Consider the following 12875-nt stretch of genomic DNA (forward strand, 5'->3'; position numbering starts at 1 on the left):
TTTCTACCCCCTTGTAAGGTACAGAACCTTCATTATATTTTGCGATTTGCCAAGCTCGTACTATCTTGTCCAACATCTTCCTCCCCTACACCAGTGACCAAACCACACATCAGAATGCGGATAACGGCTATTGCAATGTTATTTGGCAGTCACTGCTCTTTTCAGTCCGTCTATTGTGCCAATATGTGACGTCTTATTTACCATCTCAATGTTTACGGCTTGGAGTTTGATGATCACACCTCCCCCTTTTTTTTTTTTTTTTTTTAAATCATTCACCCTCAATTTAATAAAATGAGGAGTGGGGAGGGATAAAATATACCTCTCCTTCTCTGAGCTACTTTTGGTGAAGAGTTCGGAAATTAAATAGTGGTCTAAAAGGCTGACTATGTTGCATATATTTAAATAAATTGAGGATCCTCTACCACAGGAGGTTCTCAAACTCTGTCCTCAGGACCCCACACAGGTCACATTTTCCAGGTCACCCAGCAGGTGCACATGTGTAGTCATTACTCACTGACATTTTAAAAGATCCACAGGTGGAGCCAATTATATCACTTGCGATTCTATGAGGAGACCTGGAAAATATGCACTGTTTGGGGTCCTGAGGACAGAGTTTCAGAACCTGTGCTCTACTAGACTAAAAGGGGAGATGTATCAAGCCTTGGAGAGTGATGTAGTTTCCCAAAGCAACCCAGCTTGTCATTTCAAAGACAAATATTAAAAAGCTAATTGGCTGCTTCATTTTCTCTCTCTCCTCTCTCTCAGGGTTGGGGAACCTAAGGCCCAGGGGCTGTACAAGGCTCGCTGAATCTTTTGTCTGGCACTCTGAGCTCTCTTTCTGCTGGCCTCATCTGGCTATGGAGTGGCATAATACAACCAGAACCTATGCAGCAGTGCCGTCTGGAGAGTCCTGAGGACGCTTCATAAGGTCACACCGCTGCCCTTACAGCTTCCAGGAGCATCCTCAAGATGCTCCGGGCATTGCTGTAATCACCGGTGATTGTGGCCCCGTGCGACTTCACATGGAGGGGCGTGGCCTGCACCGGGCCAGTGAATGTTATCTACATCTCAAAATGGTTATTAGCGTAGGGCAGAGGAGCACAGGTGATTTAAGTCATACCTCAGTCAAATTTGATTTAACCATCTGTGCTTAACCATGGCTCTATAAAACCTGAACTGTTGGGGGAGCCTGAGTTTACTGTTCCAAAATGCAGCCCAAGATTCTAAGCCACCATTAGTTCAATGTGACACTATGCTGCTGCACGTCCAAAAGGTGGTTACACAGCTTTTTTGGGTCATTTGTGCGAAAACTCCTAACTATGCTTATGCTGAAATTGGGCCAAATTAATGCTTACCATTTATGACTGGTGTGAAAACTGCAATTCCTGCAAAGTTCGGGTCAGACACTGTTTTATCCAAAATCAATCCCCCAATGCTGCCACAGAAAGAGGAAAAGCAATATATTAGCGAAAGCCAGTGACAAATCCAGTTTATGGCAGTTGGACATACTGTCTAATACATAAGACAACTATTTTTTCCCCCTTTCAAAGAAAATATGTTCAGGCTATTCTACAGTATGTAAAACCATATGAATATACACAACATGAGCACATGTATAAAAAAAAAGTAAAAAAAACACCAAACACAAAGAAAAATTTGAACATTGCATCTTCCTGTAAAGGCAATAACATCTCTGCAAAGTTTAAGTTTTCTGAATGTTTCTATATTCTTATTCCTTAATACTTTCATTATACAGAGCATTAGATCTGATGCATATCTCAAACACAAGCCTACTGAGATAAATTAAACACAAGGCAATGACCAGCAGAACATAATTGCAAAAATGATTAAATGCAGTAAGGAAGAAGTTATTCTACATGAAGTCTAGAATTATGAAAGGGTGCACACACATGGGCATTGAAAAACTCATTGATGCACAGCATGGGTCAGGGAACTTTACCTTTTACCCCAAAATATATTTAGATACGACGATGTTACCCCCTTGATTTGAAAGGAAGGAAATCATATAGTAGTGCCCCCATATAATGCCCCTGTAGTAATGCCCCCCCCTATAATGCCCCTGTAGTGCCACTTGTACAAACAAACAAAAAAAAAAAAAAAAAAACACAAAAATAAACCACACTTACCTTAATCCCCACTCCTGCATCCACCGCCGTTCTGTCCGCCCGGCTGCTCCTCGGAACTATGGGAGAGACGACATGACATCTCTCCCATAGTGCGCATGGAGAGAGCCGGAAGCTGGAGTTCAGAAGAGAACTCCAGCCTCCGGCTAGCGCGACGCTGCAGGGAAGGAGCCGGGCGCCCGCTGGTAAGAACATCTCAGCAGGCGTCCAGCTTAGAGCCTCCCTGCGGCACAGCCGGGCATGCATATGAATCATTATAGAATGATTCATATGTATGCCCGGCTGTCTGTTCATTACCCCCAGGAATTAAATTTTTACCCCATGTGGGAAAATTTACCCCTGTTCCCTGACCAATGATGTACAGGTTGAGTTTCCCCATATCCAAATTGCTTGGGACCAGGGGTATTTTGGATATCGGAATATTCCGTATTTTGGAATAATTGCATACCATAATGAGAGATCTTGAGAAAGGGACACAAATTTAAAACACAGAATGCATTTATATTTCATATACACCTTATACAGAAAGCCTGAAAGTAATTTGATACAATATTCTTAATTTTGTGCCTTAAACAAAGTTTGTGTACATTGAACCACTGAAAAGCAAAAAGGTTTCACCATCAGTCATTCCAAAATACAGAATTTTTTTTGTGGCATATTACATAGTTCAGAATATTTGGACAAGGGAGACTCAACCTGTATAAGCAATATATCAAGCATCTCAAAACTGCTACAGAATAGTGTAGTATGCACTTTAAACCTCTAGCTGTAGACGACAAGTGGGGGGGGCAGGGTTGGGAACCCACCACACACACTTTTGTCCATTTCAATTACATTTTATTGGACATGTTATAAGCAAAAATACCAATGTCCGTTACTGAAAATGCAATCTGCTGAAGAAAAAAAAACAAAAAAAAAAAGGTGATATTTATGTTATATTGTGACAAGCCCAGATGGAGAAAACAGACACTGCACGTGAGAAAACTCCGCAGTAGAGGCTTTAAGGAGTGCATTGAGTGGCCCTATAGCAAACCTACTTCATTTGAGCTGCGAGTGTGAACGTAGCAGGAAACATGCATTATCATCTGCCAGAAAGCAGGTCTGCATGCCTCCATTTCCTTACATTGTTTTCAGTCTTTGCATCAAAGCATTTATTAACCTTAGCTTACGCATGTTACACTCAGTTTAATGCAGTATGTACAAGCCCCTATATAGATTGTTGAATAACTGTACCAGTATAGCATAGGTGTAAATCTAAAGGTTTACCAGAACAGATCAATGAGTCTGGACAGAATAATCCCCTGGCAAGCCTTACTCACATGGCTGTGCAGTTATTCATTTACAGTAGAACATTGACTGACAGCAAAAGTACTGGGTGTAACTGTAGGTTAGTCCACATAAGTTACATTAGGAATTTAGAATAACAAGTTACCTTGAGAAATGTAAATCTTAAACGGCTGGTAAATGCAAGAACTGCAAAACCACTGAAATGTGTATCTGGTAGTCTAACTCAAGCCTGAATAGAAGTCAGGAATATATGCCAGTGGTTCCCAAACTTTCTTTTATCACGGCACCCTAGAGTATCAGCAATTTTCCATGGCACCCTAGGCCAAACGTTTGAGATATTCAGCAAAAATGATTAAAGTAAATGGTGCTTACTGGTCATTTTTATTGTCAGTTATGTGGTAGCGGACAGGGTTGCACTTCTGTTTGTCCACATATGTTATGACTGGCAGCCACCAGCACTGGTTTTGCCCATCAAATTGGCCATAGATTTGTTTTGGTATTAGACCACCAACCTGTGGCACCCCGTTTGGGAACCTCTGACATATGCCAATACCATCAAAGTACATCAGCAATGTACACAAACGCTGACCCTGGCCAGCAGCTCATTTCCCTCCACATGTGTTAACTCACCTGCTAATAGCCATAGCAATGATGACAGGTTCCCACCCAGATGACAGCACTTCTCTTGAAGTTGGGTTTTTCCGTGCAATTATAAACCAGACTGGCAACAGAGATATGAACAGCACACAGACAATTGGACTAACGTATACATTTGTTTCTGCAGCAGGGTTTGGGAAGGAGAGGGAAAGAAATAAGTTATATATAGTGCAACTCCATATATAACATATATTACTTACAATTTTTCTTTACATGTGCCTGCAAGGAATCTCTTAATGTAAATGAAAGACCACCTAATCTGTTATTAAAACCACTTTAATCTTACCTCACCCCACCTATTTTTCACCCCGAAAGCTGGGTACACACTGACTCTGATCAATTGATCAGACAATATATCTATCTGCTGTCCGTTGGCCAGTGTGTACCCGCGATATGTCGGTGAAGGTAGTCGTTCACCGACATACCGCATTGGCTGTGCTGCACAGCCGATGGACCGATAGGTCTGCAGAGTGGCAGCTGCGGGGAGGGGGGCAGGACACACCCAACACACCCCTTGGCCACCGGGACCCGCAGCCAGACACAGATGATGGCCGTTCAGTGTGTATGAACGACCATCAGCAGATATATCTGTATAGTGTGTACCCACCTTAAGAATAATCCAGCACTTACCAAGTTGTAAACAAACAGCTTCCATGGTAGTGGATTCCCTTTATGGCCTCTCAAATAAACTAATGTTATGTATGATACAGTCAGGTGCGTAAATATTGGGACATTGACAGAATTTTCATATTTTGGCCTCTATTCACCACCACAATGGCTTTGAAATGAAACAAGATGTGATTTAACTGCAGACTTTCAGATTTAATTTGAGGGTAATTACATCCAAATCAGGTTAACGGTGTAGGAATTACAACGGTTTCTATATGTGCCTCCACTTTTTAAGGGGCCAAAAGTAATGGGACTATCAACTCAAAAGCTATTTCATGGACAGGTGTGGGCTATTCCCTCGTTATTTCACTATCAATTAAGCAGGTAAAAGGTCTGGAGTTGATTCTAGGTGTGACATTTACATTTGGAATCAGTTACTGTCGACTCTCAATATGAGATCCAAAGAACTGTCACCATCAGTGAAGCAAGCCATCATTAGACTGAAAAATCAAAACAAACCCATCAGAGAGATAGCAAAAACATTAGGTGTGGCCAAATCAACTGTTTGGAACATTCTTAAAAAGAAAGAACGCACCGGAGAGCTCAGCAACACCAAAAGATCCGGAAGACCACGGAAAACAACTGTGGTGGATGACAGAAGAATCATTTCCCTAGTGAAGAAAAACCTTCACAACAGTTGTCCAAATCAAGAACACTCTCCAGGAGGTAGGTGTATATGTGTCAAAGTCAACAATCAAGAGAAGACTTCACAAGAGTGAATATAGAGGGTTCACCAAAAGATGTAAACCATTGGTGAGCCACAAAAACAGGAAGACCAGACAGCAGTCTCTTCTCACACATCAGATCTAGGAAGCGCTATTTTCTTCAGTTTTTTATACTTTAAGACCAGATTAGAGTTCGCCAAACAACAACTAAAAAAAAGCCATTACAGTTCTGGAACAACATCTTATGGACAGATGAGACAAAGATAAACTTGTACCAGAGTGATGATGGAAGAGAAGAGTAAGGAAAGGAACTGCTCATGATCCAAAACATACCACCTCATCAGTGAAGCATGGTGGTGGTAGTGTAATGGTGTGGGCATGTATGGCTGCCAATGGAACTGGTTCCCTTGTATTTATTGATGATGTGACTGCTGACAAAAGCAGCAGAATGAATTCTGAAGTGTTTAGGGCAATATTATATGCTCATATTCAGTCAAATGCTTCAGAACTCATTGGACGGCGCTTCACAGTGCAGATGTACAACGACCCGAAGCATACTGCAAAAGCAACCAAAGAGTTTTAAGGCTAAAAAGTGGAATGTTATGCAATGGCCAAGTCAATTCCCTGACCTAAATCCGATTGAGCATGCATTTCACTTGATGAAGACAAAACTGAAGGGAAAATGCCCCAAGAACAAGCAGGAACTGAAGACATTTGCAGTAGAGGCCTGGCAGAGCATCACCAGGGATGAAACCCAGCGTCTGGTGATGTCTATGCGTTCCAGACTTCAGGCTGTAATTGCCTGCAAAGGATTTGCAACAAAGTATTAAAAAGTGAAAGTTAGATTTAGGATTGTTTAGTTTGTCCCATTACTTTTGGCCCCTTTAAAAGTGGGAGGCACATATAGAAACCGTTGTAATTCCTACACCGTTCACCTGATTTGGATGTAATTACCATCAAATTAAATCCGAAAGTCTACAGTTAAAGCACATCTTGTTTGTTTCATTTCAAAGCCATTGTGGTGGTGAATAGAGGCCAAAATATGAAAATTCTGTCAATGTCCCAATATTTACGCACCTGACTGTATATTGTAGCAAAACCTAGTAAAGCACTGACTGACCCGTCCATGCAGACTGGTTGCTGAAAGCAGCCCACGTCAATCATAGCCAAACCTCTAGCTATGTATTAATAAAGAAGTGGCCATTGCAGACAGAATAATGAAGATGCAGGCAGTAGACCATTTTAAAATTTGTAAACTCTAATTCTCCAACACACACTAAGACAGATTGCTACTTACTCATCTCCTTGTAGAGTCCCCAGCTAATGCCAGATAGCAATGCCAAAGTAACCAAGTCTCCAAGGCTAGCAGCAATAGGAGTCGCCACATTATCTGGGTTAATACCAAGTTTCTTAGAACCAATGATAACTCCAATCATCACAAGACCTGCCAAATAAGAGGAGAGTAAAAAAATAAAAGCCAATGCGAAAGCACCATAAGCCGATTTCTTTTTTCCCCCAATATGAAAGGTTAGTAAGTCTATGCAAAGCATTTAGTCTAGTCATAGTATTTTAAGTAGATACAAAGCGCAAGAGGAAAGGCGTTCTAACATGGACGCTCACCTAAGATCAGAGAGGCAATGAAAGCAGTGGAGACACTGCTCGCACATAACAGCACGGCATGTTCCATAATGAAATGGCCATCCGGGATCCAGCCAAATATAACAGCTGCAATAGAGGCCAGGAAGCCACAACTGTTGCCTGTACCTGAAGGGGAAAGAAAGAATATAAATATAAATATATATATATATATAATTTTTTTTTTAAAATCATTATAGCTTGAATGCATTGTGTATATTTTACTGTACATTTATTAAATTTAAAAAAATCCTTTATTAAGTGCACCTTTGAAAGCAAGGAAAAAAGAAAAAAAACGGTCCAAGACGATTACAGCTATATACAATAAGGTTTATCTGCTCACTGAGCCCGCCATCAGACTGAAATGCATGTACCAGTGACACCAGCAGAAACTTGTCTGTGTGTGGTCAGCTTTAGCAGTGACTTCAAAAGGGAGAGATGGTGGGTGGGCTATAAAATCACATCAACCTTGATATCAGCATTGAATAGAGATGTACCCGCACTGGATAGTCCAGCACTTGAAAACACACATGAACTAGAACTTGTTGGAAGGTCAAGTAACAGGCATTAAGAGATTGTTTTTATAGGGTTATTTTACATCAGACTTTGCAACCATTTAACTGGTGCAGCAGGTGTAGCACCAATAGATTTCCTTTCCATGTGTTTTCCTTACATACAGTATACCCCTTTCAGACAGAAAAAGCAAAAATTACCGGGTCAAGCATTTCTACCCAGTAAATTGCTGATCAACACTAGTATTTCTTCTGTATGAAAGGGTCAACCCTTTCAGACAGAAAAAAGGACCAGGTAGATATGCTTGACCCGGTAATTTGTTTTTCTGTCTGAAAGGGGTATTCGAGTAATTTCTAGTTGAGTGATTGACAAGATAAATCAGACACAGCTTTGTATAGAATAACTGAGGTCTAACAAATTAACCTGGACACAGAATAGCGTGCCCCCCCCCCCCCTGCTCCCCCCAAAAATAAAACATCCACACACTACATATTTTAAATCTTAGAGCACGAAGCCCCACAGACAAAAGGTCTCGCTGATGCATACCAAGGATTTCTGAGTAGCACGGGAAACTCCTTTAAAAATAGGTTGAGGAGCTGGTGCTTGGCCTGGTCAGGCATGGAGTAAGACACAGGGTACTGCACTCTCCAGCCTGTTAATGATTCTATAATCTGCTCCAGTCTCTGGACTCCAGGGGTTGAATATGGGATGCCGTCGGTCAGAAACCAGACGCCGGCATCCCAACAGGGTTAGGATACAGACACCTGTCAGTCGGTACTCTAACCCTCCCTGGGGCCTATACCTAACCTCCCCGCAACATAAACCTAACCCTCCCCTAACGCTGCTACTTACCTTTGGGCTAGAGGCAGTCAGGATTCTGACTGGTGCTGGGATTCTGGGCACTGGAATCCCCATGGTCAGGATTGACCGCATTCAGTCTCCGATGCTCCTCTCCCAGCTGGCTGTGGTTGCCCTCCCTCCAGTGACTTAGTTACTGCATCCCTGGCTCAGCTGTTTCCCTTCTGCGGGAGTCCTGGTCCGAGGTATCTCCCTCGGCATGGATCATGCGCGCTACTGCTGTAATCTGTGGGCAGATGTGCAGGCTCTTCTCCGGCAAGAGAGTCCAGAGAATCGGACATCAGGGGTCACCCTGCTACTGCCACCTCTCTCCTAAGCCTGCTCCTGGGAATTCTCTGCTAGGGGGAGAACCTGGTTTTGCTGGTCACCAGTGTTGAGGAACTGCTACTGCCACCATCTTGGACTGCTGAGCCTTCTAATCAAGAAGCTTAGGAATCTGTAAATCCAGCAAAATGTACTTACCTAATCCTGTGCTGGGGTTGGTCCTCCTGACAATTTGGTATACTGGTTGCACTGCTCCTTTATACTCAGACACTGTACTCACCCAATGTGCCTGATCCAGAGCTCACAGATGCTTTTTAGCATTTTTGACCTTTTCCCACAACTACCTGCTAATATTTGTAGTACTTTGACCTCCCTACTTTTGTAATCGTGCCCAACTCCATGGGCACTTACACACTGGCTTGTGGGGAGGAGCTTATATTTAAAGTTACAAGTTTTAGTTTATGCGCCAGCTCCTTGGTCCCCATCCACAATCCCATGGTCCAGTGTCCCCCAGCCTTGCTGCCAAGGAAATGCAGGATTGTAAAGGGGAAACTGAAAATCATTTCTACATTAGAGGATACGGTTTCTCCTGTCCCAGGCTGTCTCACAAACTTGGAGTCTCAGATGGTGGCATGTCAGCAGAAGTTATTGGACACAGAGTGAAGACACTGCTGCAATAACATTCATTTGGTTGGCATGACAAGGCAGAGACCTCGAACACGAGATCTTCCTGGAGTCCTGGCCGACTACCAAAATTGGACGTGATTTTTTTTTCACTCCTCAATTTGCCATTGGATTCCTACCACCCCCTTCTACTGGGAGCACCACAGTGGTCTTTTATTGCAAACATCCTACTTTATATGGTACAGTGTTGCGTCTGACTTGGACCCAAGGGTCCACTGGAGTATAATGGTCAGCAGACTGTAGTCTTTTCAAACTTTTCCTGAGGAGTGCAAAAATCGAGACCCAAGTTTGTGCAAGTCAAGAGACACTTGGGTACTCATGTTGCCATGGCGTATGCCAGATTTCAGTAGATCGTTATATATACTCCATTCAGTGTATTGGAAGACTTTGTTATGACTTCTACTTCCTGGCCTAAGTGTGGGGTGTCTGCTGCTGATTTTTGGCACCTGCTTTGATCCTGTTCTTTACTTGTTAATTTCTGGTCTCAGGTCCAGAGTTGTGCGGCTAATTCTGGGATTAGATTATGCCTGGCCCAAAAATTTGTTTTGGCCTTGAAGTCTTAAAAATTTTATCTGTAAACTTATGCCATTCTATTTACACTAGCTAAAGTGTGTATTGCCAGAAAGTGGACTGCATCACATGCCCCCTCTTCCTTCCTGGATAAGTTTGGTTAACTCAGTTATTTCCCATGGACACTATGTATGCAAAACAAGTGTCCATTGAAGCTTGGTAGGATCTGGTTCCTGTGGCAGTCCACCAGTTATACCTTAGATTCTGATGCTACAGCGTCTCCCTGGATGTCACGTTGCCTCATTAGGTTTGCATCCAACGTTGGGTTTGCCGTTTACCATCTGTTTAATAAACTGTTCTATGCTTTCCATTTACAGTTTTGTTGCTTGTACTTTGATGGTCTCACTGGGCACTATTATTGTCGTTTGTGGTTTTTTCGTTTTCTTTTTTTATATGAAATAAAACAAACAAAAAAAAACACACTAGCTGCAGCTCCCTGACTCCACTCGGGTGGAAGTCTGATCTCTCTCTAGGCAGCTGGCTCCCTTCCTCAGTGGGCTGCACTCTGATGATCTCTGCCTCTTGGACAACAGCTCCCTTGTACTGAGCCGCACCTCCTGCACAGAAACAACCTCTAGGGACTTTTACCGAGCTAGCCCCTCTGGTATTCTCGTCACCGAGGACAGTGCTGTAGCCTCCCTAGAGGACAAGGAGATCCACTGATCATGGCACATAACTTGTCCCTGAACACTGTTGCAGATACAGGGGAGGGGGGCCATAAAGGCGATTGCCCCTGCGCCCCCCCCACCCCACCCCACCCCATAACAGCCCCAGCTCCGCACACCAACTGATCCTGACCTGTAGGCAGCAGAGCAGCTCTGGGAGAGCAGAAGCCGGGCATGGTGTAAGCTGCAGGCGGAAGCAGAGATCATGCCGCAGCAGTCAGGCAGCCAGCTGTCAGCCTGAGAAACCCAGCCGGCCAGAGAAGGAGTGGCATGGGATTTGTAGTTTCTCTTTTACTGCTCAGACTGAGCAGTAAAGGATAAACTACAAATCCTATGAGGCATTGCCAGCAGTATGAAATGTAAGCAAACCCATGGCTGCTACATTAGAGGCTGAGCACTGGGGCATGTCTCCTGGTTGGGGTGACATGGATGGAGGAAAAGTTCCAGATGAAGCCCCTGCAGCCTGACACACTGGTCAGTAACCCAGCTGAAAGATGGTTGTCTGGAGAGCAGTCCTGTCACACTGTATGCATAACTAAGCAGTGCTGCCAATAGCTCCAGCATGGCTTTTTGTGCTTAGAGGGAGAAATGGTGTCACATTTGGAGGTGATAAGGGGAGGGAATGATATGCATATAATACATATTTGTTAATAGTCCCTATATACACTACGCTGTAGAAACAAGGGGTGGGGGGGGGGGGGGGGGGGAGAGATAAGAGGGCGAGTTGCTTTATAGAGCCACTGGGAAGAGGGAGTTGAGTGCTTAGGATGGGTCATAAAAAGACAAAAGAAGAGGGAAAATTGTAGAGAAAAGGGAAAAAAAAAAAAAAAAAAAAAAAAAAAAAAGTAATGGAAGATATAGGGGCAGATGTAGTAAGTCCTGGAGAGTGATAAAGTACCAGCCAATCAGCCTGTAAGATTACAGTTAGGAGCAGAGTGTCTGGTACTTTATCACTTTCCAGAGCTTAGTACATCTTCCCCTAATAACGAATGGAGATAGGAAGGGATACAAATCCATGAATGTAAGGTCACTGCCTGAAAATGGGAGGAGCCAGTAATGGAAGTTGGAGGAAGTAGTAATGGGGGGGCGAGGAAGAGTCAGCATTCTTAAACCGCCCCACCCTAAAAGTCTAGATTTGCCCCTGCCAGAACAGCAGGTACATCAGCACTTTTATAATAAGCCTCCTCCTCAGGTGGCAGCTGCCCTCTTTACTGCAGGCTCTGGACTACTCTTACTGCTCACAAAAGCTCTTCTTCGAGGCATAGGGCTGAAAATAACTTAGATTGAGAGAAGCACCACCAACAGTCCCCTGATGAACGATTGTGATGATTCCTAGCCTAAAACCTGCTTGGGAAAATTACCTACACAATGGTGAAAATCGCATCACAATCGGTTCAGTGGTTCCTGAGTTTAATCGCAATCAGTCATTTATAGATCAATAAACTTGAATAATAAAAAAAAAAAAGTTGCTGAGCAATTTAGTTTTTATCAGAATCAGATTTGCAAATCAAACAAGTTCGTTAGAAGTGTTTACAAACTAGAATCTATTCCATTCACTCACTCATTCTGGTTTATTTACTGCAATATTTTAACACTTGTGAGTAACAGAACTAATCATGTGGCCTCTGGCAGCAGATGTGTACACACCAAAAGGATAGTAAAAAGATTAAGCGGATTTGAGGAAAATTAGATCTCAATGTTTCATTTGAGATCTATTTCTTTTAAGCGCAGTTTTATCCATTTCCTATGATCTAGGAAAACACACCTGATTCCATCACACAAGTGCCAAGTCCTAGGATTCTCACACCAAATGTATATACAAAAAGCAGCAGGTTACAGTTTGTATTTATCACTGTGCTGTGTGAGACTGTGTTAATTTTTTGTCAATAAAATGGTTTGGAAAAAAACAAAAAATACTGCATGCTTACACCAATATAGCAATCAGTCCCACTTGGTATACACATTAATGACCTACTTAGTTGGTGCCATTACCTACCTGTATCAGTGCCATGTTACCAATAATCATTGTCCACTTCTCCTTGGCAGTTTCCATTTGTCCTATGTTGGCCTAGAAGATAAATGTTTACACACTGTCTCTGTACAAATCAACAATAAAATACTTCATGGGTACATTCTATAACATGAACTTGCAAGAGAACATACACAAAATTTCAAATATTAACCCATATGTATTGTTTTTTGTAGCATATTCTGACAATTAAACATGATTATTGGGATTAAGTATACTATACATTTCCATTTGA

The 12875-nt window shown here is 42.7% G+C and overlaps 1 protein-coding gene across 1 annotated transcript in view; it reads right to left on the reverse strand.

Annotated features, from left to right (window-relative positions):
- SLC41A1 (solute carrier family 41 member 1) overlaps window positions 1-12875 on the reverse strand; it is a 49855-nt gene that overhangs the window by 14985 nt on the left and 21995 nt on the right. Inside the window, exons 4-9 of the mRNA XM_088479625.1 lie at window positions 12604-12679; window positions 9560-9569; window positions 7043-7173; window positions 6720-6866; window positions 4062-4209; window positions 1356-1435 (exon numbers count right to left, since the gene is read on the reverse strand). Of these exons, the coding sequence (XP_088335751.1) occupies window positions 1356-1435; window positions 4062-4209; window positions 6720-6866; window positions 7043-7173; window positions 9560-9569; window positions 12604-12679 (592 nt within the window). The remainder of the gene's footprint in view (window positions 1-1355; window positions 1436-4061; window positions 4210-6719; window positions 6867-7042; window positions 7174-9559; window positions 9570-12603; window positions 12680-12875) is intronic.

This window comes from Taudactylus pleione, unplaced genomic scaffold, assembly GCF_031769625.1.
Source record: "Taudactylus pleione unplaced genomic scaffold, aTauple2 ptg000242l, whole genome shotgun sequence".
Classification (NCBI taxonomy): Eukaryota; Metazoa; Chordata; class Amphibia; order Anura; family Myobatrachidae; genus Taudactylus; species Taudactylus pleione.